We start from the raw sequence: 25,496 nt of genomic DNA on the forward strand, positions 1-25,496 counted from the left end.
CTATACCAAACACTGTAGTAAGCTTGGAGGTAACAGAGGCAAAGAAAACAGACCCTTACAGGGCTTCTGGTAAAGGAGAGACACACTAATCAAATAATTATGCAAATAAATACATAATTGCAAACTATTTTAAAATTACATATAATGTTCATATTTTTAAATCAAATCACTTTTATTAATAAAAAAGTAATTTTATTAATTTCTTCAACTAATAAATCCCAAATAATCATTAATTTAAATGTTATTTTTATTCCATACTTTAGTAGAATTTAATAAAATATCAAAAGTATCATCCCCGGGGTGGATTAAGGCAGTATTGTAGATTCCAAAATCTTTCAGTGAAGAAAATTTAAGTTCAGAGAGAGGGCTAATGAGGATTAAGATACAATTAGTGATCTAACCAATTAACTGACATGCACAATGTGATAAAGCCACTCTAATTCTAAGTCAGCAGAAATAAGTCCAAAGCAAAGGTGGGTAAAAACGATTTTAATTTGAATTTTTGCTCACATGTTTCAGTGGTTGCAGAATTTGGGGGGAATTTTGCCTTATTGGATCAGTGATGCTGAGTGCCCTTTGGACAAGAAAGGGATCCAAGTAAAGGGTGAACATACTTCTATTGGACATGGTGATGTATAGGCTCCACGTCCATCTGGCAGAGACTAGCTATTTGGTGCTGAGCAAATAGTTTTCTCATCTATAAAATAAGTACATTGGCTCTTTATAGCTTTTCTGACCTTATGAATTGGCCCCTTTCTGCTTCTCCTTTGCTGTTTGTGCCAAACCTTTTGGAGGAGGAAGACAGAAAATGTCTCTTCATATTCTCTATAAACAGCTGCTTTATGAACATATGGCAATTGGCAGCAAAGCTGCCTCTTCATTCAGTGCCAACTAGTTGGGTTAGCAAACAGCTGGGTATCTCACCCACTCCCCTGCCCCCCCCGGCCCACTGGAGCACTGTCTTCCCAAGGATTTCATTTGGCAAGATTTACAATAACCATGGAAACGGGGACTTGATTAGACATATACAGTGAATAAAAGCTTACAGTATATAAATACAAAAATGGCTGATTTGATTAACAGCATTGCTATTAGAATCTCCTGGCGCGGAAGAGCTAATGACATTTATGGTAAGATGCGAGTTTTGTAGCATGCTGGAGAAACTGTGTTCTAGTTTGTAAAAAGAGTTTGGTTAATGAAGTTATAATGACCAAGGTTGTATATGGATTATACATGGGGCCAGCTGGAAAAGACACATTGCAGCAATTGGTTTCAGAAATAGCAGCAAGAGAGACTGCAATTTAATACTGCCTTTCAGAGAAAATGGGGGAGCAAGGCCAGCCCACGGCAAGTGATGAGTTGAAAGAGCCAAGGCAAGAACAAAAGCAATTTAGCAAATGTTAAGGTATTTTTATTCTACTCTACACTTTAAAAAGTGTTTTAAAATCTGTTTCAGGGGCGCCTGGGTGGCTCAGTCATTAAGTGTCTGCCTTCGGCTCAGGTCATGATCCCAGGGTCCTGGGATCGAGCCCCGCGTTGGGCTCCCTGCTCTGCGGGAAGCCTGCTTCTCCCTCTCCCACTTCCCCTGCTTATGTTCCCTCTCTCGCTATGTCTCTCTCTGTCAAAGAAATAAATAAAATCTTTAAAATAAAAAAATCTCTGTTTCAATGTACAGATAACTGGAGATATGTTTAGCTTTCAGTTTATTCTGCTGAGTGATTAATTCAGTGACTTCAAGTTTGTATTTTTCACTCCCAAGTTCAGAACTACTGCTAACCTTTTACATTCTGAGTTGAGTTAAAAACCAAAAACCAAAATCAAAACAAAACACAACTGCTCTTTGTCATGACTTTCTGAAAACTATCACCCTGCAATAAGTTTCAGAAAATGTATTCTTTCTTTGCTTAAAATTATGGAATAAAAACTTTAACTCTGGGTCATCATCAGGTCCCTTTCAAAGTGTATTGACTCAGCAATCAAATTCCAATGGCTTCAAGCGCAATTACTAATTGAAAATTTATAGTGATCTACAGAAATGCCAGTTGTAAAGCTTCCCATGTGGTGAATTGTCATATAATCCAGCTTTTAACTAATCTTACAGTAGTTTCCTTTTCAGTTGAACTTAATGCTTGAATTTAGAAGGGCCTTTTCAATAAACATCTTGAATTTTGAGAACCATGTCTTATTCCATTTATGTGTCTCAACCGTGAATTATAGCTGGAAATAGTTCAGTGAAATGTAGAAAAACCGTGTTTGCTCATTAGGAGGCTCAGAGGATGTGTGACTTCAAGGTTTAGAATGAAGGTAGAAGAGGTGGAGTTTGACCAGCTGGATGTGAGCTCCTTAGGGTTTCACTCACAACACCATGAAACAATTAATTAGTGTTCTTATGGTCACATTTCTTCACCAACAATTAGGAATTACGACATTCCTAGATGAGGTGTACAGTCCTTCCTCCACTTGATAGATGAGGTAACTAGGAACAGAAGAGAATGTATGTTGCCCAAGGTCTCAGAGGAGACTGCAGCAGACCTATGATTAGAATCCAAAGTGCTTTGCCTGTCCTGGATTCAGAGACTGGCAATGCTAACCACTGGCTTCCCTTAATACGAAACTTAAAAATCCAGCCATCTCTAAATCACATCTCACCTCCTCTATATTCCGTGTTGTTTCTCCAGTCACTCAGGTCAATTTCAGCTGTGCCTGCGATGACCAGTTCCAGTTCTCTTGCATCAAAAACAGACACCAGCCTGGCATCCACCACCTGTGGAATAAAAAGAATGCAGGGCACGGCTTATGAATCAGGAGAAATCTCAGCTATAATTAAGCCTCATCAGAAAAGGAGGACACAAGGAGGTTAAGGAATATTCTGGAAGCATTCTGTGTAGGCACTTGAAAACTGTAAAGCTCTCAACAAATATAAGGTATTTTTAGTACAAGATTAATATCTTTTCCTCAACAGAATTTTCATTTTAAAACTGACTACTGATTAATCCAGTTTGTTTTTCTCCTTGAAAAAAGATCTAGTGCTCCTCCAGAGGAAGTCACATGGAGTATTTGTAACAACTCATTTGAACCCTCAGATACAATCATTTCACATATCAAGCATGAGGTGTGATTACCCATATCTAAGCATGAGTAAGATGTATGACTTAAATGTTATTAGTGGTCCTTAAGTCATGAAATGCTACTTGAATTCAGATCATTTTATTTCAGTGATCTCTTGTAACAGAGCATTAAGCCTTTTTTGTGTTCTTGAAACATATAAAAAATATATTGGAGTTTTTAAATTGAAAGAGCAATAGTAAATCCAACAAAAGAAAGAGGGAAATATTGCATACAGAGTACAGTCAGATGGACTGTGGTATCACAGAGATCAGTCTGCAAAACCCTATTCCCACTGTCTTTACCTCATAGAAGCCGCGCACTAAGCTCTCTGTTTGCTGTACGACGCCCCTCTCAATCCTCCATTTCACCATCCTCTCGATGTACTCCTTCTTGTTCTTCTCTGTGACCGGGATATTGGCACCCCCTGGTTTTAATTCTCGTTCGGTAATCTGAGATTTAAAAAAAAAAAAAAGGACTGAACATAAAGCAACATTCTTGATGAGATAAGAACACTGCTCCCAGTGAGCCGAAATCGGCCATCTAGGTACTTGTCGCTGCCTTGGCCCTGGGGCACATCCCACAAGCAGCAGGGGAAGGCACCCCATGGAGCCACAGGGAGCCCAGGCACACGCCGATGCTCCGGAAAAACTAGGCATGAGCTGATGTCTGAAAGCCTCAGTGGTTAAAAATCTATATATCACAAGTGCTGAAGGTTAACTTTTAAATCCTGACTAAAAATCTTCTAAATGAAAATAAACTGGCTCCAGATTCTGGACCACTGCTATTTGAATGTTTGGCAAAAACATATTTTCACAAATTCTGTTAGGGTTCAGAATCAACTACATACAGAAAGCCAATATTTAAGTAAAGATTTACTTTAATGAAGCAGAATTACATTCAAGTGAACGTTAAATTGAGAACTTCTTTTCCAAAACACAAAATTTAGAAGACCGGCCAAATACTAATGTCTAAATAAGAATATTACTTATGAACCAGTATACAATTTCTGAAAGAAATCTTTTAACCAACTCTTCCACCAACTTTGGAAAAAGCCAATACGATTTCAAACCTTCACCAAAACATTATTTACCTTCCCTCAGCTTCAAAACAATCAATTTCCATTCTTAAATATGAATGACAGTTAAGTACAAATGTCAATTAAATAATTTAATATTCAACTCTGGGGTAACATGGACTTTTAAAAGTTATATTTTATACAAGGCAATTCTAATATCTTATGTGGATAATTTAGTTGGAAATAAAAAGAAGATTGCTTATGACACAGAAATAGTTATATAGCTTGTAACACACAGTTACCACAATCTATAAATTAGAACACCTTAGTCTGCAGTTGGCATTAAAATAATCTTTGTAACCAAAATTATTGTAACTGTACGTAAACCTGGGTTGAAACCACCCAACAAGCCACCAATAAGTAAGTGTATGATGTTAGCCTTCATTTTAAAACTGACCACTGATTAATCCAGTTTGTTTTTCTCCTCTTAAAAAGATCTAGTGCTCCTCCAGAGGAAGTCACATGGAGTATTAATTCTTCACCAACCAATAGTCTTTAATTACCACACTTAGTCACCAGTGAGTCACAGACACAGACCTGCCCAAAAACTTCTTCGTTCACAGTGAATGTAAGATCCAAGATGTCATGGATGTCATTGTCTTTCATCCACTGCAGGCTCTGGTGGAACTCTTCGTCAAGGTATTCTAGATCACTCAGGTCACACAGACTAAGATGACAAACAGATAGAAACAAATGTGTAGGTATGACTCTTAGCAAAACTCCAAAGACACAAGGAAAGATACTAAAAATTAAATACAAGATCATCTAAATAGACAGTGATTCCTGGAATGTTCTTAGTCAAATTCAGTAACCAAACTAGCGAAATAATTCAGCAATCTGGTATAAGATTTAAAAATCTGGATACATAAAATGCCTTAAATCAACCAGCCTATACTTTCTTTTATAGACACAGAACTGGGGTGCAAAGAGTGGCTGCCACTTACCCAGTCATCCACGATTAATGCCAGAGCAGGAACTGGAACTCAGGTTGACAACTTGAGTCCCATATTATTTTGGCTATGTTATACTACCTTAAAACATCATTCTCCTAATCTGAAATTTTTTTATGTTTCTATACTGTATTTTAACTTTGTTATTTTTTCTCAAAGACTAGGTTCTGTGATCCACATTCGCATGTATCTTCTTTTTTCTTTATCGCCCTTATTCTTTCCATGTTTCTAAAAACAGAAAGCCACAGAATCTCTCTACAATTATAATGGTTTTCAATACTTCTATTTTTTTTTTTTTTTTTTATCATGGAGAGAGGTCTACATAAGGTGGAGTTACTATTGTATGGCCCTATTTTAAGGTGGTAACAATTGATTTGCTCCCATCAGCACAATTTCAAAGGTCATTTTGTTTGGTTCTGTCTAAACATTTATTAGTATGTGCCAGACATCTTAACAGCTACTTGATAAACAGTTACTGCCCTCAAGGAGCTAGTGGTCTAGTTGGGGAGACAGGCACAAAAATGGGTAAACTAATACAAGGTGATGGTGATAGCCTAGGGTGGGTAACACTTATAATTTGTGTATTTTTTATATGTATGTTACACTCCAATTAAAAAAAACATATAAGGTAGATACAGGAAGCTCTCACAGCAAGAATGAAGGATGTTAAGTTCAACGTGGCGATTCAGGGAAACCTTTCTGGAGTAGATAATACCTACATCAAAATTTGTAGGCTCTTTAAAAGCTAGAGAGGTAAAGGGAAATGAATGAAGAGGAGGAGAAGGGGAAACAGAAAGAAGGGAGAAGGAGAGACAAACACAAGCAAAGCACAAGAGCATGGAGTATGAGAATACTCAACCACACTGGCAGGATCCAAGAGTTAACTGCAAGGCAGAATGTCCAGAGAAGGCTAGGAAGGTTGCTGGGACCAGGCTTTGAATATCATTTTAAGGATCTTGGTGCTTCAGAACTACCGAAAGATTTTAGGACAGGAAATGACATGATCAGATGTGAGATGTGATTTTGAATTGTTCTTTCTGGAAGTCAGAGTATAGAGGATTACTTAAAATGGGGGGAGGGGTGGTTATCATTAGATGGTGGAGACAATTAGGTAGACCACTATAGTAATCTGGCCAAAATAAAATAAGAGTTTCATATTTAGGGCACAGCTATTAAGGGTGGACAGGAGAAGATGCACTTAAGACTTATTTAGGAGGTAAACGTGGGCATTAGTAAATGGTTTTATTGGGGGGCATAAAGAAGGATATCAAAATGGGGTGGCAAATGAACTCATGTTGCAAGCCAACTCTGATTAATTGCCAGTCTCGAGGGCTGTAAGTTGAAAAACTCCCCGAGGCCACAACGAGTTCAGTGGGAAAAAGGACCATAAACGATTTGTGAACTACACTATGGCAATGGAGTGGGAGGTAAGGAAGAGTAGACTAGGTGCTGTGTATTTGCCATCTCTGTTTGAGGGTGACTCCCGATTTCTGACCGGTGACCTGGGATACCAGCACCATGAACTGTGCCAGTATCTCCCATGACTAGGCACACAGGAGAAGTTGCATTTCCAGGGACACCAGTGGAGGAAAGACTCAAAGTAAATGCATGGGGCTGGGGGTTGGGGCAGTCAACAGTATCAGAAGCAGCAGAATGGTCCAGTAAGATAAGGACTAAAAGATATTCTTTAAAAGCTTCTATAGGTTACTGGTGGGAAGGAAGCCAGGCTAAAGTGTGTTGAGGGCACGTCGGCACAGACTACTCTTTCAGGAAGCTTATATGAGAAGATGAGAGAAGGCAGTGAAATGGGAAGATGCAAAATGGGACCAGCGGAACCAGAGAGGCAGATGGACAGTGCCCAGTTGCCCAAGGTTTCATCTGCGCAGACACCAAAAGGGAGGAAAGCAAAAAGTCTTCTTACTGAACCTCTTAAGAACCCATTAGAAATACTTTGTTTTCATTTGAAGTCTAGGCTTCCATTTTACAGAAAGCAGGTACCTGGCCTTGGTCAGGGAATAAGCTGGACTGAAATCAGCAATCATTCTGTGCTTCCTCACTGCAAGTTTGAGCTACTACTCCCCTATCAGACAGTTGCCTTCTCCTGTTCAGCCTTGTAAATGACTACTGATTATAGGACAGAAACTGTTTGCTCTACATTTTACAATAATTGCAATCTTTCATGGCGGTAACAATGAAGAAAAAGTCTGTGAATGCTAAATTTTTATCTGCCATACTAAATTACTGTCTTGCATTTAGGGAGGTCTCAAGAAAAATATGGGAGAGCGCACCTCTAACAAACAAACAAAAAATAAGACAAAAAAAACAAAGGAGAATGAAAACTTGAACCAAGGGTAAGCAGTTGAAGTCTGCATAAAGCAAAATATAAAATGCTTCTCATAAAGGATAGGGGGCTGTGAGTCACCAAGACTAACCCACAACTATTCTATTAATAATCAGCATTAATACCACAGGAATTCCAGTACCGTATTTGAAGTACAATTGTTTTGAAGAAACATGTGTTGCAACAAATGAGAATAAATTTTCCGGAATAAAGCAAAACTAAGACTTTAGGGGCAAGACAGAAGTAAAGGATCAGGAAAAACACAGTAACCATATTTGAAATTGTATTAGTTTCAGAAACCTAAGTAGATAAATGACATTGACAGAAGGTTCTTTTTGATAAAAGAAATATTACATTCTTACATGCTAATTACACAAGCAATAAAAATACTCTTACATTCTGAGAAGAGCTTTATAAAAGGGCCGTGTGAAGAAGGCATCCAACAAATACTGGTGTATGAGTGCAAGACCAAGAATCCTACCACTGAACCGGAACCTGTGAAGGAAAAGCACAAGACAGCTTACACGTCAGGCAGCAGTTCTAAATGGTTCTATTTGCTTTCTAGAATGCAGTCTAGCTCTAATCATCTAAGTTTGTCCAAGACTAATTGCTTATTAGGTCCATGAGAGTTTGAGTGCATTGTAACCTGTGTCTTCCTTAGGCCAATATTCACATCTACTTGAAAAAATCTGTTTCACTCTGATATTTAGAGAGATACTGCTCCACCTTCACCTCATGTTAATAATATCCACCATAGAGCACCCCACATGGACAACATGAATTCCCCGTGAGCATGCCTGTAAAATTTCCCCAAGCCACTTTTAAAAGATGACAGAATGAAACCGGTGGTGGTAGGGAAAATGTTGTCCCCTTCTAGTTTGTTTGCATGAATATTAGCAGGATTTCTCTAATACAAACCCAGTAGCAATCCCCTTTTGAGGAAAAGCCCAATCTCAGAGTGAGACAGTTCCTATCTCTATTCTCTCTCAAACCCCACCACTGATGATAGTCACTATCCAAGAATTATGCATTGTGAACATGGGGGAGTTTCCTCATGGGACATTTGGTTCTCTAAAATTTGAAGGCTCAATTCTATTCTGAATCATTTTGGAAACTTTACTAAATATATCAGTCATGACTGGATTTGCTGAGAGGTACACTTATTTTCCCTTTCAAAAATACTGCAGTTTCTACCTCTGTGAAAGTCTGATGCCTTCCAAAAGTGTAAATCCATGCTGGGATTCATACACTCCATTTGTAATTTTAGTATTAGGCAGCCATTTTAAGATTAATGTCCAGCAGCTTTGTTTTTCTTTTTTTCTACCTAACATAGCATAACTGCAATAGATACAGTTAAGAGGACTCCAAATTGTAGCTACATGGAGTTAATTTGAAGAATAAGTCCTAAAAGTTAATGCCTTCCACCCACCAATATTAACCTTCATGACCCAAAGAAACTTTTTCCATGAGTCCTGCTTATGTTCTTTTTTTGTTGTTACTATTAGTGAAAATAAGCAGGAAAAAAGCAAACAGGGGTTATAAAGATATTTAACATGTATAAGTGCAGGGATTAAAAAAAAAATGTAAGGATGTTTGGAAAGAGTGCAATTTTGGATTTTCAGAATAAATAATTCCCAGAAGGGAATCCTATACCAGTTTTCCTTGATAATTTTGTGTGAAAAATTAGGAAAGGGGCAATCCCTGGCTACAAATTTCAATGGCTAATAGGGTAAGCACCACTGCTGTGACTCCACACCCATGTCCTTCTGCCAGGGTTCTCTTCTATCATCAATTCCTCCAGGGCACACCACTCTCCACTCCCTCCTACTAGAATACCATCATCACCCTCAGCCAGTGTCCCAGCTGCTCTGCCCCACCCCCCAGTGTTGGCCATTTCCCCAAGGGCTGCTCTAGAAGCTAGGACAGGACCTTCTCCCACCCCACCTCAGAGTTCAGAGATGCCCAAAGGTGTAGAGAGGGATCTAGGGATTTTGCCAGGAACCTAACATCATCTGGAACTTTCTTTCAATGGGGAAAATGTTTTGAATTCTGCCCAGTTCACTTGAAATTGGTCTTTTGGAATATAATCTATTCCTAGCTTGGAGAATGTCCATATATTTAAATTTGACAACAAAAGTAAGAGTCAAATGAAACTGAAAATATGATTTTCTCCAAGGAAAAAAGTGTTAAAAGAAATCTGGGTTCCTCTAAAAACTAATATCACATAAAGTCAACTGAAGAAAAGTGTTGGGGAAAAAATACTTACCATTCATGGTGATTGTCTACGAAAGCAGACATGGGACTTATTTGTACTGTGTATGTATCATTGGCCGAATATTCAAATAAGCCATAATATGGGTTAAAGAGTTCTCTGGATACGAGGAAGAAAAACTCTCTGGAAGGTCCACTGTAATCCAGCCTTTAAAAAAAAATCACAAAAAGAATAAACAGTTATTATTTTTTTCTATATATTGGGCACATTTTCTACAGAGTTCGACTTTTTTTTTAAGATTTATTTATTTATTTGAGAGAGAGACAGAGAGAGTGTGAGCAAGGGGAGGGGCAGAAGGAGAGGAAGAGAGAGAATCTCAAGCTGACTTCCCATTAAGACAGAGCCCGCAGTAGGGCTTGATCCCACAACCCTGAGATCATGACCTGAGCTGAAATCAAAGAGTCGGACACTTAGCCAGCTGAGCCACCCAGCAGCCCCCAGAGCTCAACTTTCTATAGAACACTCATTACAAGTCTAATTGCCCACATATCTGGACTACCCAGAATAAATCAAATGATCATGAGTCCTGATCTCATCCATGTTTTGACCCAGAATAGCGAAATGGACATTTACATGAAGCTTACCCAAAACTAAAGCTACACATCAGATAATGGATAAAAAAGGCAATATGTCAATAATTTGCTTGTATGAATGTACATATAAAAAGGTAAATATTTTCAATGTCTGGAATGAGGAAATGGAGAAAGGAGTATATTGGGAATACTTTATTTAAACAGGGTAAAACCAGAGAGTATCAGCTACCTACATCCATGGGACATGGAGTCCTTATGGGTTTCTGAAACATTCTGAAATGGGGGAAGAAAGAGACATTGGTGAATTGGTGAGAGGACAGGACAGATACAAGACCCCCTGGGGAGATCAGAGGCAAAAAAAAAAAAAAAAAGGTAGAATGATAGGGTTCAAGGAAAACTTTAAATTATAAAACACCAAGGAAAATTATAGACAAGTAAAATGAGGGCGTCTAAAGCTTCCTAAAGGTATTTGAAGAGGCTGAAACTCTAGCACCTGAACTACAGTGTAAATTCCATTTAACTCACAAAGACATCAGGGTCAAAGTGAAGTGTGAGAAATGATGGTGTTAGCTTTGAGGAATGACAAGTGGCCAACAATGCTGAGAGGAAAAACGCAGCAAAGAGGAGTTTGCAATAAAGCAATCTGATATGCTAAATTTAAAATGAAAACTATAAAGTCCATCTATCCCATGATGACAAGTTGACACATGTGTTCCAAGACAGGAGGGAATGCTGGAGGGGAGCAAAAGCAATGGGAAGCTGGGTGGTGGGATTTTATTAGACTTCTTTTGTTCGCTGTATTGTTTTTTTCTCTTATGGATTTTCTCCATGGGCATTACTGCGTATTTTTTTTAATGAAAAAGAAAGAAAAATCATCTGAGCCTTGTCCAGTGATGGGACTGTGTGATAGAGAAAAATTACCTTATTAGAAGTGGAAGAAAGGGATGGGATATTAGTAAGAAAGATAAAATGGCTTGTATAGGTCTTAGTTGAGAGTTTAATAGAATTTACTTGGAGCATACTTCCGCTATTCACATTCTACTTTGTAAACTTTTGTCGTATCTGAATATAGAGGTACTGTTATATACTTAATACTTTTCATTAAATCAACTTTAAATTAACTTGCTTTTCCAATGTAGCCTGTTCTTACATACTATTTATGAAATTAGGATGTGCTAGCTTTATTTTTTTTCTAATACACATTGAAAGAAACATGTAAATATTTTAAAATGTCAGTTTGCATAATAGCTAAAATCATCTCACACATCTCCAGTCCTTACTGCACTGTGGGAAATATGAGTGTAGACAGGAAACCTATGTGTGCAGAAAAATGCAAACACAGCACACTCTCAGGACCAACGAGGCCTCAAGGTGACATGACGGAAGTGCTGTCTTCGGGCAGCTGAATATAGCTGTGGCTACCTGGTGACCACTGGCCTTTGAGACAATGCTAAGATTACCCTGGGGACTCCCAAAGCAGCACAGGGGCTGCTTCCCAGGCACAAGGATGCAGGCTGCCCCCTCTGCATGCCGAGACCAGGGCAGTTGCCTGGGGCTTCCTCCCAGAGCCCTACTTCTGGCCACTGACGCCACCAAGAACAAGTAGAATATTTCTTCCACTTGAACATTCTTCACATACTTAGAGGTGTTCTTTCCACAAATATTTGAGTGCCTATTATATTTTGAGTACTGATCTAGATGTAAAGATATAAAATTTTTTGAATAGTAAATTTCTATATGAACTCAAAGTTAAGCAGTTTCAGTATCCCTGGTCTCTGCACCCTCCTGCACTCCTGAACACTGCCACGTCTTTCAATCTCCTCTCAAGGAAGGGCTGAGAATTCCCTTGCCGCCTTGGCCCTCTGCTCTGGACACTCTCCAGGGTGTCAAAGTCTGATCTAAAGGGTGGTGTCTAATACTGATCACAACACTTCAGGTGCGGTCTTGTCAGCACAGAGCTTAGAAAGAGCCCTTGTCTTCTCTTGCTGGGCACTCTTCTCTACTAATGCAGCTTAAAGCTACCTTGCCTTGTGGGCGGCCACTTTGTTGACTCACAGTGAGCTAGTCATCAGCTCAAACCTTTCACCTGTGCTGCTTCACCCCCGTCCCCAAGACTCTCACATCCTGTCTGCATGTCTGTATCTTTTTACAACCTATGTACTAGACTTTATAATTCTTCCTACTAAGTTTCACTTTGTGAAATGTTGTCCACATTCCAGTCTACCCAGATCCCTGCGGATGCAAAACATCTCTCTAAATTTACTATTGATGGTGAATTTCATCAGCAGACTCCTGTGTCTTTCCAGAAATAGAGAATGCCAGTTAAAGGCATCTTAGAAGTCATTTTGTCCATCCACTCATTTTATTGAAGAGAAGACTGAGGCTGAAGGAAAGCATGGACTTGGATCAAAAGGAAGCTGCAGGGGAGACTCTAGGCCTCGACACAGGTTTCCTGACCCCATGTTTAATGCTCATTATTCCTTATGGCCTACTGGTCAGTACATTTTAAATGTTATCAAGAGTGATAAAAATGTTGCTTATATAGCAGGGGTCAGCAAACTATGGCCTGTGGGCCAAACGTGGCCCATCCCCTGGCTTTGTAAATAAAGTTTTATTGAAACGCAACCATGCCCATTTGTTGACATGTTGTCTGTGGCTACTTTCCTGCTCCAGTGGCAGAACTGAGAAAGTATAACAGGAAATGTATGGCCTGAAAAGCCTAAAATATTTCCGATCTGGCCCTTCACAGAAAAAGTTTGCCAAAGTAGGATAGAAGAAAGTAGGAGGAAAATGCTATTTTATTAAAATACCTGGCTTACTATAAATCCTCCTCTTTAGTGAAGATCCTTTCAAGGCAATACAATTACTACGATATCGTAGGGTGTATGCAACCTTAAGAATGGTCACAACTACTAAGTAGGAGACTGTGAGTGAGCTCTGGTCTGCAGTGGTCCCTGGCCTGCAGGGGCTTTCAGACACAATCAAGGCACATGACTGATAAGGGTCACAGCTGAAACATGAGCTGTTTTTTTTTTTTTAAGATTTTATTTATTTATTTGACAGAGAAAGACACAGTGAGAGAGGGAACACAAGCAGGGGGAGTGGGAGAGGGAGAAGCAGGCTTCCCGCTGAGCAGGGAGCCCAATGCAGGGCTCGATCCCAGGACTCTGGGATCATGACCTGAGCCGAAGGCAGACGCTCAATGACTGGGCCACCCAGGCACCCCAACATGAGCCGGTTTTATGAGTCAGTTTTCTTACAAAGAGACAACTGGTATAAGTAAACAGGTTTTTTTTTTTTTTTTTTTTTAATTTTATTTATTTATTTGAGAGAGAGAGAATGAGAGACAGAAAGCATGAGAGGGAGGAGGGTCAGAGGGAGAAGCAGACTCCCTGCCGAGCAGGGAGCCCGATGCAGGACTCGATCCCGGAACTCCAGGATCATGACCTGAGCCGAAGGCAGTTGCTTAACCAACTGAGCCACCCAGGCGCCCAGTAAACAGGTTTTTAGCTGCTTAAAATTAAACTGTGACATTCAGTTAGAAATAGCAGGTTGTCTTTGAGCTTCAATTCTCAGTGTTTTCATAATACTGCACTTATCAGAGTGTGTTATGATAATCTGTTTAGGCTTCTGCCTCCCCTATTGGCACATCTAGGCTGTAACCATACTGAGGGCAGGGACTGTGTCTTTCTCATTTCTGTATCCCAAGTACTTTATTTTTTTTAAGATTTTATTTATTTATTTGAGAGAGAGAAAGAAAGAGGGAGAGAACACTAGCAGGGGGAGTGGCAGGGGGAGAGGCAGAGGCAGGCTCCCTGCTGAGCAGGGAGCCCGATGTGGGACTCCCTCCCAGTACCCTGGGATCATGACCTGAGCTGAAGGCAGAAGCTTAACCGACTGAGCCACCCAGGCCCCACTGTGTCCCAAGTACTTTAGCCTGATACATCATAGGGGCTCAATATCTGTTGTTGAATCCATGAGTGGAGCTCTCTGATGCTCTCTAATCAACATAATTTACATTGTTATTTGACATCTAGCAGAAAGAATAATTTTGCACAAGCTCGCCTTCAGGTGCTATATTGATTCAATGACATTAGTAGGTCATGCCAATCCCTAAAAGACAACTCAATTTGTACATAGTGTCAGGATTCACTCAGCTCAGTTATACTTAGAAAGCCTGGTCTTGTCCTTTCCAGGTCTCATATCTTCTAATACGGTAAAGTTGTTAAAACAACAAAGATGGATCTCGCCGATCTGTTCTTTGTTTATGATAAGAGTTAATTCTGGCTAAAGATAAGATGAATGTTCCCTGAAGTGTTAAACTGAAAAGTAAAACTCTTTTTTTTCCACAAGAGAGAACAAAGCTAATAATAATTCTTCAAGGAGGAAAATGGATCTTCTCTAACTGGTCAGGTTTTTATCTGCTGTTTTTTTTTTTTTTTTTTTTTTAAACTCTAACAACACTGACAGAGCCAGTGTAAAGCCAGGACCATTTTTCAAGTTTGATTTGATTATAATCCAAAGCTTAGAATGCATATCTGAGATCGTGTTGTGGATTACAAATTACATATGTCCACTTACTTCAGGAAGACATGTCCCGGCAGGGTACCTCGTGCATGAGCTCCCTGTAATAGTGTCTTCTGAACCTCATCCATATAAATAGTTAATATGACTCAGATCACGGGGATCATTTGTTACATTCCTGTTTGGCCAGTTAGGTTGGTTCCACAGCTAAAGGCTTGGCACGGAAGTACAGAAACTCTGGACAACGGGTGTGTAGCCACACGACAGCTGCATCTGAGGGCATTTCAGAATAAGCACAGATGTCTTTTGGGTGGCAGTGGAGTTTTGAGCCCATGAAGAGCTGATAAAGCATTTTAAGCAACCATCACATTGCTGAGCCCCCAGCACCCAAGTGGTCAGCAGTATCCAGTACTTGATAAAATAATTTTATCGTTTTATCCTCCTGTTCTTTATTTTCAACTAAAAATCAAAGTATTCCAATGGAAGTAGACTACTGAAGGAAAGAAGATGAAGGCGCTAGGAAGTCACACCGTCATTTCCTACAAGTTTTCTGGAAGACAGAAAAAAAACCTTTGCTTTCTTACTAGTTGGTTCAGGCACACATGGTCTACCTACTCATCTTCTGATTCAGCCTCAGATATTTATAGCAGCAAGGCATTAGTTCTTGAGCCACTTAAGAAGGCCTGCTGGGTGAGTAAGGAATTCTGCAAGCCATTAATATGACAAACAAAGTTTTACCTGGTGATGTCAAGCCCAAGTCTAGATACAGAAGCACCCTTCAGCAAGGTTTAGGTTGTTGAGGTTATCCTGCAAATGTCTCTTTTTGGAAGAAAACAAGCAGCACCAGAGAGTTTCACTTGAAGCTTTATAGACTTCTGAGGAATAAATGGTCAAGCTCAGGACCCCAAACAACTTCTAGCAAGGATTAGACCAGTCATATGTAAGAGATGCTGGTTATTTTATAAGCAGAGATGGAGGCAAACCGTTTCAGATCTCATCCTCTTAGTTACTTTCAGTTGCCTGTCTCAGAGAAATATCACAGAAGGAGCTCATCTGCTCTTAAACCCCTGAACTAAAACTGCTTGCACACATCCCCTCCCTAGTCTAAGTGTGGTTTTGCAAGACAGATGATTGATGCCAATAGATGGCACCTTACATATAATGAACTCATTCTTTCTTAAAGAAAGGTCCCTTTTACAGATTTGGCCATGGAGGGAAAAAAGAGGCAAGGCAATCACAGTGTAAACATCCTTTCTTTAACCAGGCTATTATTTCCTTACTGTTTGGGGTACTGAGAAGTTAATGGCCCAGGACACCTTATCGGAACCCGATAGTCTACCTACCTAACTTTTGATAACACATAAGCCTTAGTTGCTAGGGCTTTTAATTCAGAAGAAAGTAATATGCCAGAGAATATGCAGTGCTCTACTGGCCTCCTTCCTAAAGGAGCAATTTCCAGGCAGACAGAAGCCTAACAGAGAGAGGCAACCACAGCATGCAATTTCCTACCACATTTTGTCAAGATGACTCAGTTTCCAGCCATTCTGCCCCTGCTGACCTGCCACCCTCCCCACTTTGCAAGGGCAGATAACCAAATTAACTTGGGTGGAAAACGTAATGATTAGAACAAAACCTCCAGTTCTGACCAAATTAAATCACAGTAGTTTGCTTAGAAACTGTCAAAGCATAACATGAAGCTTGGAAAAATAATAATTACTTGAAAAATAATAATTACTTGTCAACTAATACACTTCCAGTAACAGGCTCTACAACTCTGTATTTTAAAAAGTGAATATATCACCGATATTCTGAGATTAATTTTACCTCACATGGAATTTGTAGTCATCCTGCAAATTCTGACTATAAATTTTCCCATAATTTCTCGATTTTGCTCTTGCATTTCAGAACAATCTATATGTGTGTTTCAGACCTATGCAACAAGACAACCTAAAGCAGAGCTGAAGTCTCTCTGTGAATCTGTTAATTCATACTTTCTTGGAGTGCAGGCAGACGCAATTTTCTTAAAAATAAATCCCTTCCTCTTTATGCCCTAACTTCTCCATTGTAAATAAAGACCCTGATTATGACGGGTAGGAAATATAATCATTGAGATAGTATCAATAAGAATTGCAAAGTACTATTCCCTCATAGAGAAAATAAACTTGACATTAGCAACACAAAATACTACTCTACAGATAGACCACTACCCCTAATAATTTGGACTTCACACAAAATTAACTGTTTCTCTATACATATAACTCTACTGACCTCAAGTGCAGAAGGAAGCATACACATACCCAAAATTACCCTGGTGGCACCCACTCATCAGACAATAAGGAAATAAGAAAAGTTTGGGGAAATATTTCCTAAATCTCCCCAAATCCTAACTATATCCTTTCTTTTAGTAAATGTTTTATTTTAGAATAGTTTTTTATTTACAGAAAAGTTGCAAAGATAATATGGAGAATTCTTGTATACCTCATACCCAGTTTCCCACTTACTAACATCTTACATTAGTATAGTATATTAGTTATAGTTAAGTAACAGATACTGAGGTATTATTATTAACTAAAATGCATACTTTATTCAGATTTCCTTAGTTTTTACATAATGTCCCTTTTCTATACCAGGATCTCATCCAAAATACCATATTTACATTTAATTGTCCTGTTTCCTTAGGCTTCCCCTGGCTGTGCCAGTTTCTCAGACTTTCCTTGTTTTTGACGACCCTGACAGTTTGAAGGTGTACCAGTAAGTTATCTTATAGGACGTCCCTCCATTTGGATTTACCTGATGGTCTTCTCATGAATAGACTGATATTATGGGTTTTGGGGACAAAAACTGTAGAGATCAAGTGCCAGTTTCGTCACATCATATGAAGGGCCCATACTATTAGCATGATATATCACTGTTGATTTTAACCTTGATCACCTGGCTGAGTGTTTGTCAGGCATCTCCATTCTGGACTTACTTCTTTTTCCCCTTCCCAAACTGTGCTATTGGAAGAAAGTCATTATGTACATTCCACAGTTAAGGAGTGAGGATTTATGCTGAATTATTTGGAAATCTTCTGTACAAGAGACTGGTCAACTCTTTATTTATTTAATCACATATTTATATTAGTACAGATGTTTATTTTATACTTTGGGTTATTATAATCTAATCCTACTTCAATTATTTTGGTGCTCAGATAATTCCAGTTGGGAGATCTTTCAGTTGGCTCTTGAATTCCTCTGACATAGCCCCATCATTGTGGAAATTTTGAGCACTTCTCTACTTTCTGACACTACAAGATATTTCAGGCTCCATCTTGTATATTTCCTGCACTATCCTAGAATCAGCCATTTCCCCAAGGAGTCCTAGCTCCTTTTATTGAAGAATGATATTAGAAACCAAGATCTAGCCACTGGGTGTATATGTTTTTAAATACCCATTACTAGGGCTAGACATGAAGAACTTACAAACGGATACATTTGGTGAGCGTTAAAATTAATGAAGGGAAAGTGACAGAAAATTCCCAGCTCCACATTTATAGTTCCATAGAAAAATGTAGGTAGATTTTCACTTTGGATATTTATTATAATCCAGAAAGAAATGGCATGATCTAATTTTAATGCGATCGAATCAATGTCTTTGAGAAGGTGACAAAGTCTAAAATAACTTCTTAATTTTATGTTGTTTTGAGGTTTCTATTTTTCAGCAAGAGTGCTATATTCTTTCAAAACAGCATTATGTATTCTCAATGCCTTAGTGGCAAAATGAAGTCTATAGCTAATAATCTCTATGTATGACATTGACATGATAAAGCCATAAGACCAGAAATTACTTGGCCTTATTATTCCAGCTTCAAAGGGCCTTACACAGAGGGGCTTGATTATGGTTGTTCCTGATGGCTGAGGTCACAATTCAAAGTGTCCCCCTTTTGTTTTCCCTCTGGGGTTATGGCGAGGAGACAGGTGATGGAAACAGGAAACACGTGGACATTGGTGGCAATCAGATAGAGGTATCAAGCCACACTCAGCCTAGGAACAGATGCCATCAGTCCAGATCACAGGGCAACTACTTTAGGATGATCAAGCATGATAAGCATCTGCTCTATTCAAACTTAAGTACCAGGGCTTCCAAAGACTCTTGCTTACATCTCTGAGATCTCAACAAACTGTGGTCCAAAAAAGAAGGAAGGCAGCTGGAGTTCTGGGGGAGGAAAAGTATTCTCATCCAAATGAGACTGGTTATGTAAGGGAGTATTTGGAATTCCATGCACACCTATGATTAGGCTTAAAACATTTGCCTTCATTTTCAATTGTGCACCTGCATCTTAAGTCAACTAGCATAAGCTAAAAGTCCATTAGTGCGCTTTGGTAATGAAAACAAGTCTCAGGCAAGCTTCTGCCCAAATTTTGTCATCTAGTATTGCTTTCCATATAATATTTTACTTTAAGCTAGGCACAGCTGGGAGACTATAAACAGAATATGTGACAAGAGCAGGGGTTATCAGTCAGCTGGAATAGTGAAGAGATCCTTGGGCAGGAAGAAGTTCTGATAGACCAGAGTTCAACAGTTTTGCCTCTATCCAGTGCTGGTCCAAGAGCCCTGGATGAAAGGCCTAGATTTGAATCCTGATTTTACTGTTATCTAGTTCCATTCACACTTGCAAATTACTTTATACTTTGGAGCTTCCAAAGTAACCATATGTTGAATGGCTGACTTTGTTGGATATTACTCCTATGAATCTATAATCTAATATACTTTATTCCTAGGCAGGACTGAGAAGTATAGCTTTAAAATGATCCAAATTAGGGCGCCTGGGTGGCTCAGTTGGTTAAGCGACTGCCTTCGGCTCAGGTCATGATCCTGGAGTCCCTGGATCGAGTCCCGCATCGGGCTCCCTGCTCGGCGGGGAGTCTGCTTCTCCCTCTGACCCTCCCCCCTCTCATGTGCTTTCTCTCTCATTCTCTCTCTGTCAAATAAATAAAAAAAAAAAAAAAAAAAAAATTAAAAAAAAAAAAAAAAAAAAAAAAAAAATAAAATAAAATGATCCAAATTAACAGAGTCAAGAAGACAACCACAGTTCAGGCCATCATGTGGTACCTTTTAAATTCGCTCTAGTGATGGCTGGGTTACAAAGAGGGTGCTGAGACTCAAAACTCAGACCTTAAATGAGGAAGGAGGAAGGGGTCTGGACAAGATGAGAGCTGTCACCTTCTGAAGTGTTATATAAGAACTGCTATGTTATTTGGATGCAGTAAACAGTGTGTAGGAGTCTTCACTCCTTCATTTCTTAACCCTTATCTCTGTGAGCATACTCATGGAAGAGTCACAGAAGGCCAGAGATGCTTGTTTATGGCAGGTTATTATTTTGGTAGGTGTGTTGCTGTTCCCCCTGCCCACCCCCCCAAAAAAGAGAAAAACTGGCAACAGAGAAATAAGAACCCAGAGTTCAACAGTTTTGCCTCTATCCAGTGCTGGTCCAAGAGTCCTGGAATTACTGCTGCAGAAGCTTCCTGGTAGAAGAGCAGGATTCTAATTCGTGATTCCGAAACTGAGCTTATTTATTTAACAGGTGAAGCGCGTTCTACTTACACCCAGTGCAGACAACACGATCACAGACGTTAGAATTCAATTCTTGTTTTTTCCCTCAAGGCCCCACTTTTTCCCTTTAAGAAAGAGATGCAGAGAGAAGAAACCAAACCAACCTTCTGCTCTCAAAAATGATCTATAGTTACGAGTATTTACCGAAGAATTTCTATGTCAAATGATTAAAAAACCAGAGAAAGCCTTAAAAAAGAAAAAAAAAAAAAAAAAAAAAAAAGCCGAGAGGTTTAAGTGTCTGAGAATGGCATTTCCTGCCAGCAGGGTTTCCTGTCTCAGGCAGCCACAGCGACCCTGTGGTGACACATCCCCTCCGCAGCTGCAGCCCGTGTTCCACACATCACTTCTCTGTTCTACTCACCCTTCCTCCCCGACAAATGTGACGTACAGCTTATTTCTCTGCAAGTCTTTTCTGGAGTAGCCCATGATCTGATTAAAAGCATCTTCTAGTAAGTGATCTCTTCTGATAATTAACCTGTCCATAAAAAGACAATGTGAAAAACAGATTATTTCCTAACCCTTATCTTTCTAGAACTGGGCACTTTTGATTCTCTTTCCATTTACCATAGTTAACTAGCAGAAAGGGGGAGTCACTTAATACTTTGCTAGCTGTAATAATGCACATTTGTCTTGAACTCTTAACAGTAGAAGTAAAAATTACACAAGTGAATTGTTGGTAAGCAGAGCACTCCACCCACAACATATAAAAACAACTCCTGAGTTCTTTCTGGATGGTCAAATCAATTTATCCCAGAAGGAAGATGATTATAAAACAATACAAACACAAAACTTTTGTTTAGTAAAGGAAGGACAACCCTATGAGGTAATGTTTTAAGCATGAATGCACCTAGACAAGGAATTCAATTACTAAGTATGCAGAGAGATGACTGTGAGAACCAGGAGAGGAAAAAAAAAACTCTCCATGTTCTCCAAAGCAGACATATTTATGCCTGTGTTTAATTTAATTTTTAAATTAAGTGAATCTCAGATTCCCCAAGTGACAGATACAAATGAATGATACTTGTGGCCAATTAATCTACTTGTGATGATGATAATGAAAGTCATCCTGAAGCAGATAAAATTTGCCTTTAGTTCAAATAGTCACGGAAAGGGAGATGATAGGGAGTCTGGACACAGGGAAGCCTGAGCTCAAGACCTTCTTTTTTGTTTGTTTGTTTTTAGTAGTCTCCATGCTAGGCGTGGGGCTCAGTGTGGGGCTTGGACTCATGACCCTAAGATCAAGACCTGAGCTGAAATCAAGAGTTGGACGCTTAACCGACTGAGCCATCCAGGCGCCCCTCAAGACCTTCTTAAGTGAAGTGTGGGAAAGGCAAAGCTCAGAGAGGTAAGTTATTTGGTCAGGCTGATGTGTGTTGAAGGGTGAGGAAACTGGGACCTGTGAATATACTTGAGCCAGCCCTCTCTGTGGGGCAGTAAGCTGGGGAGCTGGGGGACGGCTCCTGGACCTCCTCTCAGACACCCAGCATCATGGCAGTGTGTCAGTGCAGACCCTTCCTCCTCTGCCCTCTCTCAGGGGGCACAGTGATCTCTGGTGGGTACATGGGGCAGGGGTGGAGGCGGGGATGAAGGAAGGGTAGGTAAGTAGGAAGTGAAAATAATTCTAGGCCAAACAACATGATGATGTTTAAATTTAAAGGTGGGTAAAGAAAGGCAGAAACAACAGTCATGATAATATTTCATTGGACAAGTGAAGCTTATTTCACAGAACAAAACAGAGCTGAGCAGTGTTCCTACACTCAGGTCAGGTCAGGAGACAGTGATGTGCAGAAGACACCGTGCCAGCCTTTTATCTAATAAATACACTGTAAGTGAACAAAGAGGCACTTTTCAGGAGAAACAAATTAGCCTTTTATTTTGCCTATATTTTTACATGGAATGTGGTGTTTGTTTTAAAACCTTAAGCTAAATGGTACTTAATTCCAGGACCTTGTCTTAGATGATCCTGTAACTGACACATGCCAAAATAATTACACCGACTAAAACAAAGGCTGTGATCCCAAATCACAATCAATTTCCTACATTCCCAACTGCGTCTCACTTTTCACCATCGCCCAATCCTGAGGTCTGTATCATTTTGACTTACTTCAATTTCCCTGGGCCTTGTCCGTATCCTTTAGTCTCTAACTTCCTGTAAAAGTTCCTTAGCTTGGCTTCAAAGTCTCGCTTGTAAGGGGCTGGAGCCCGGGCATTGGCACGCTGAGTACCTATGGCAAACCACAAAAAGAGAAGGGTCCGTGTTTGTGCAATGTCCCGAAGTTCATCACATCACCACGACAAAATACTGCCAGGGGGCTGAGACCACAGTCAACAAGTGAAAGGAGGTAATTATTTCAGGGCCTTCACTTTTCACCTCCCCGAGTCGGAGGCTCTAACAGAGCTGAACCGAAGTCTTAAGATATTTCTGTGTGGCACTTTGGTGGAGAATAACAATCCTCTTTGCATAGTTACAATGGTGCCCGTGTGTGTCAAATATGTTTCCTTTTTCAGGCCAAACTAATATGAGTCAAACAGGTTACTCATGTCTAATGGTAACTGTTCAGGGTGGAATATCTCTGCTTGAGGCTGAGATGGTATCATGGCAATTAGACAGGAAGTTACAATGTGAAAGTATGTGGTGTATAAAGCACAGTGGTGTAACAACCAGCTTCCAGGCTTTGCCCTATGAAAAATGTACAAAATGTCTTTTAGATATGCACCATAAGAATTATTCTAGACGTACAATCACATACATTTTATATTGCAGGGTAGGACAATCTTGATATAAACACAGAATTCAGACATAACTGTAGAGTCACGTTTCCTGGCTGCGCAAAGAATAAATAATACTGCTATTTGTTGCACTCTTAATATGTGCCAAGTGCTAGGATCATCCACAGATAACCTAAAGATGTTTCATATGTCATCCAATGGTTTCATTAATAAAATGTAAAAGCAACACAGTTTGTTCCTCTTTCTGTAGAAAAGTCTAGCTTTGTACCACAAGGTGACTAACCAACAAACTGGGACAAAAAAAAATTGATGATAAATATGGGAATCAGACGCAGAGTGACGACAAAAACACTGGACCTTTCCACGAACTATTTCGCAACACAATGAAAGGAACCGGAAAAGAAAAACTGTGAAGTCTTGTGCATTACATACCATATAAGCTCATTAAATATTTCTTTAGTGAGTCAACTAAGTGATTATTATTCATTGCTAACACTGTTAGGTTCAGCAAATATGCCCAAAATGAGTAAGGTGGGACTGCTGAAGTAGATATGCTGGTTAGGAAGACAGAAATAAAACATCAAACAATTAGATAATAATTAAGTCCTAAACTAGGTGGTGAACAAACTATAAAGCATAGGGGACAAAACTATATAGCCTTGGGGCTGTACCCAGCCCTAATGACCTATTTTGCTTGGCATACAATTGTTTTTAAAGATTTTAAATTAACTTCCAACATTTAAAAATTAGGAGATTTCAAGTAAAAAACAAAACAAAACAGATTTTCATTCCCTTTGATGGCTGCATAATATTCCATTGTATATATATACCACATCTTCTTTATCCATTCATCTGTCGATGGACATCTTGGCTCTTTCCATGGTTTGGCTATTGTGGACATTGCTGCTATAAACGGCCATTTGCAACAACCTGGATGGAACTGGAGGGTATTATGCTGAGTGAAATAAGTCAATCAAAGAAAGACATGTATCATATGACCTCACTGATATGAGGAATTCTTAATCTCAGGAAACAAACTGAGGGTTGCTGGAGTGGTGGGGGGTGGGAGGGATGGGGTGGCTGGGTGATAGACATTGGGGAGGGTATGTGCTATGGTGAGCGCTGTGAATTGTGTAAGACTGTTGAATCACAGACCTGTACCTCTGAAACAAATAATACATTATATGTTAAAAAAAAAAAAAAGAATATAGCAGGAAGGGAGAAATGAATGGGGGGAAATCGGAGGGGGAGACGAACCATGAGAGACTATGGACTCTGAGAAACAAACTGAGGGTTCTAGAGGGGAGGGGGGTGGGGGGATGGGTTAGCCTGGTGATGGGTATTAAAGAGGGCACGTACTGCATGGAGCACTGGGTGTTAAACACAACTAATGAATCATTGAACACTACATCAAAAACTAATGATGTAATGTATGGTGATTAACATAACATAATAAAATAAAATTTAAAAAAATCCAAAAAAAAAAAAAAAAAACAACCAAAACAGATTTTCTTTTGAAAATTCCTTGGGAATTCTTACAACAACTGGCTTGCATTTTCCTTGGGGCCACGGGGGGCAGCTGATCCATTAAATGAAGCATGTGCCACAACCACTCAATGATACTGACTGCCTGCCCCCCTCGGTCTTTGCATTTGGGATCAGCGTTCCAGAAAAGTAATGGCAAGTGAGGATAAGTAGAGATCAAGATGGAAAGGCCATCAGGAGAAGGCTTTATTGGGGCCAGGCCTTGTAAACAGAGGAGAATCTATATTCTGTGCTGGGCCAGGGCAGCAAGAGCTGGGAGAAGCACCGCATGCGTGTTCGGAAGGCACCAAGGAGACTAACCTAGAGCACAGGGGAGTGCTGGGGAGTCACTGGGAAATTTAATCAGATGGTTGGAGCCAAATTATGTGAGGAATTTTTCAAAAACCTAGTTGAGGAGTTTGGGCATAGTGCAGTGAGCAGTGGGAAGACTCTGGAGGTTCCTGAGCTAGGGAGTAACAAACACACGGTGTTTTTTTAAAGCAAGGGTTTTCAGAGTGTGTTGGGTGGATTCAGGGTGGGTAGGAGGGGAAGCGTCTTGAGGGAGGGGACCTGGCCAGGAGTCCTTGCAGCCCTAACATGTACAATGTGAAATAAGAATTGCCTACAGATAATAAGTAAGGAAGAGACACAGGCAGCTCTGATTGTAACATCAAGCTTTTAGACAGTAACCGTAACTGTCCTTCGTGAAGCACCTGCTATGCATACGGAACCACGCACTCTCCAGAGAGGATCTCGGGAAATCCTCACACGTTCACGAAGCAGGCATTATTATCACCAGCAACATCGCCACTTCGTAACTAAGGAAACTGAAGTCAGATGCCAGTGA

At 39.8% G+C, this 25,496-nt stretch overlaps 1 protein-coding gene and 1 long non-coding RNA gene across 9 annotated transcripts in view; one reads left to right on the forward strand and one right to left on the reverse strand.

Moving 5' to 3' along the window:
• Nucleotides 1–23,597, forward strand: part of LOC118538997 (uncharacterized) — a 65,904-nt gene extending 42,307 nt beyond the window's left edge. For 3 of the 6 annotated variants that reach the window (XR_013447307.1, XR_013447306.1, XR_013447303.1), the window contains 2 exons: nt 2,679–2,924; nt 21,578–23,597. This is a non-coding gene — a long non-coding RNA (uncharacterized LOC118538997). The remainder of the gene's footprint in view (nt 1–2,678; nt 2,925–21,577) is intronic. The other 3 variants (XR_013447304.1, XR_013447305.1, XR_004918882.2) reach the window with 3 other exon arrangements.
• Nucleotides 1–25,496, reverse strand: part of HECW2 (HECT, C2 and WW domain containing E3 ubiquitin protein ligase 2) — a 360,698-nt gene that overhangs the window by 22,523 nt on the left and 312,679 nt on the right. For all 3 annotated transcript variants that reach the window (XM_036097304.2, XM_036097301.2, XM_036097307.2), the window contains 7 exons: nt 22,500–22,620; nt 20,757–20,870; nt 9,741–9,893; nt 7,871–7,969; nt 4,721–4,850; nt 3,411–3,557; nt 2,650–2,764 (listed from right to left, as the gene is read on the reverse strand). In XM_036097304.2, coding sequence (XP_035953197.2) covers nt 2,650–2,764; nt 3,411–3,557; nt 4,721–4,850; nt 7,871–7,969; nt 9,741–9,893; nt 20,757–20,870; nt 22,500–22,620 — 879 coding nt within the window. The remainder of the gene's footprint in view (nt 1–2,649; nt 2,765–3,410; nt 3,558–4,720; nt 4,851–7,870; nt 7,970–9,740; nt 9,894–20,756; nt 20,871–22,499; nt 22,621–25,496) is intronic.

The sequence above is a fragment of the Halichoerus grypus genome, chromosome 4 (genome assembly GCF_964656455.1).
Source record: "Halichoerus grypus chromosome 4, mHalGry1.hap1.1, whole genome shotgun sequence".
Classification (NCBI taxonomy): domain Eukaryota; kingdom Metazoa; phylum Chordata; class Mammalia; order Carnivora; family Phocidae; genus Halichoerus; species Halichoerus grypus.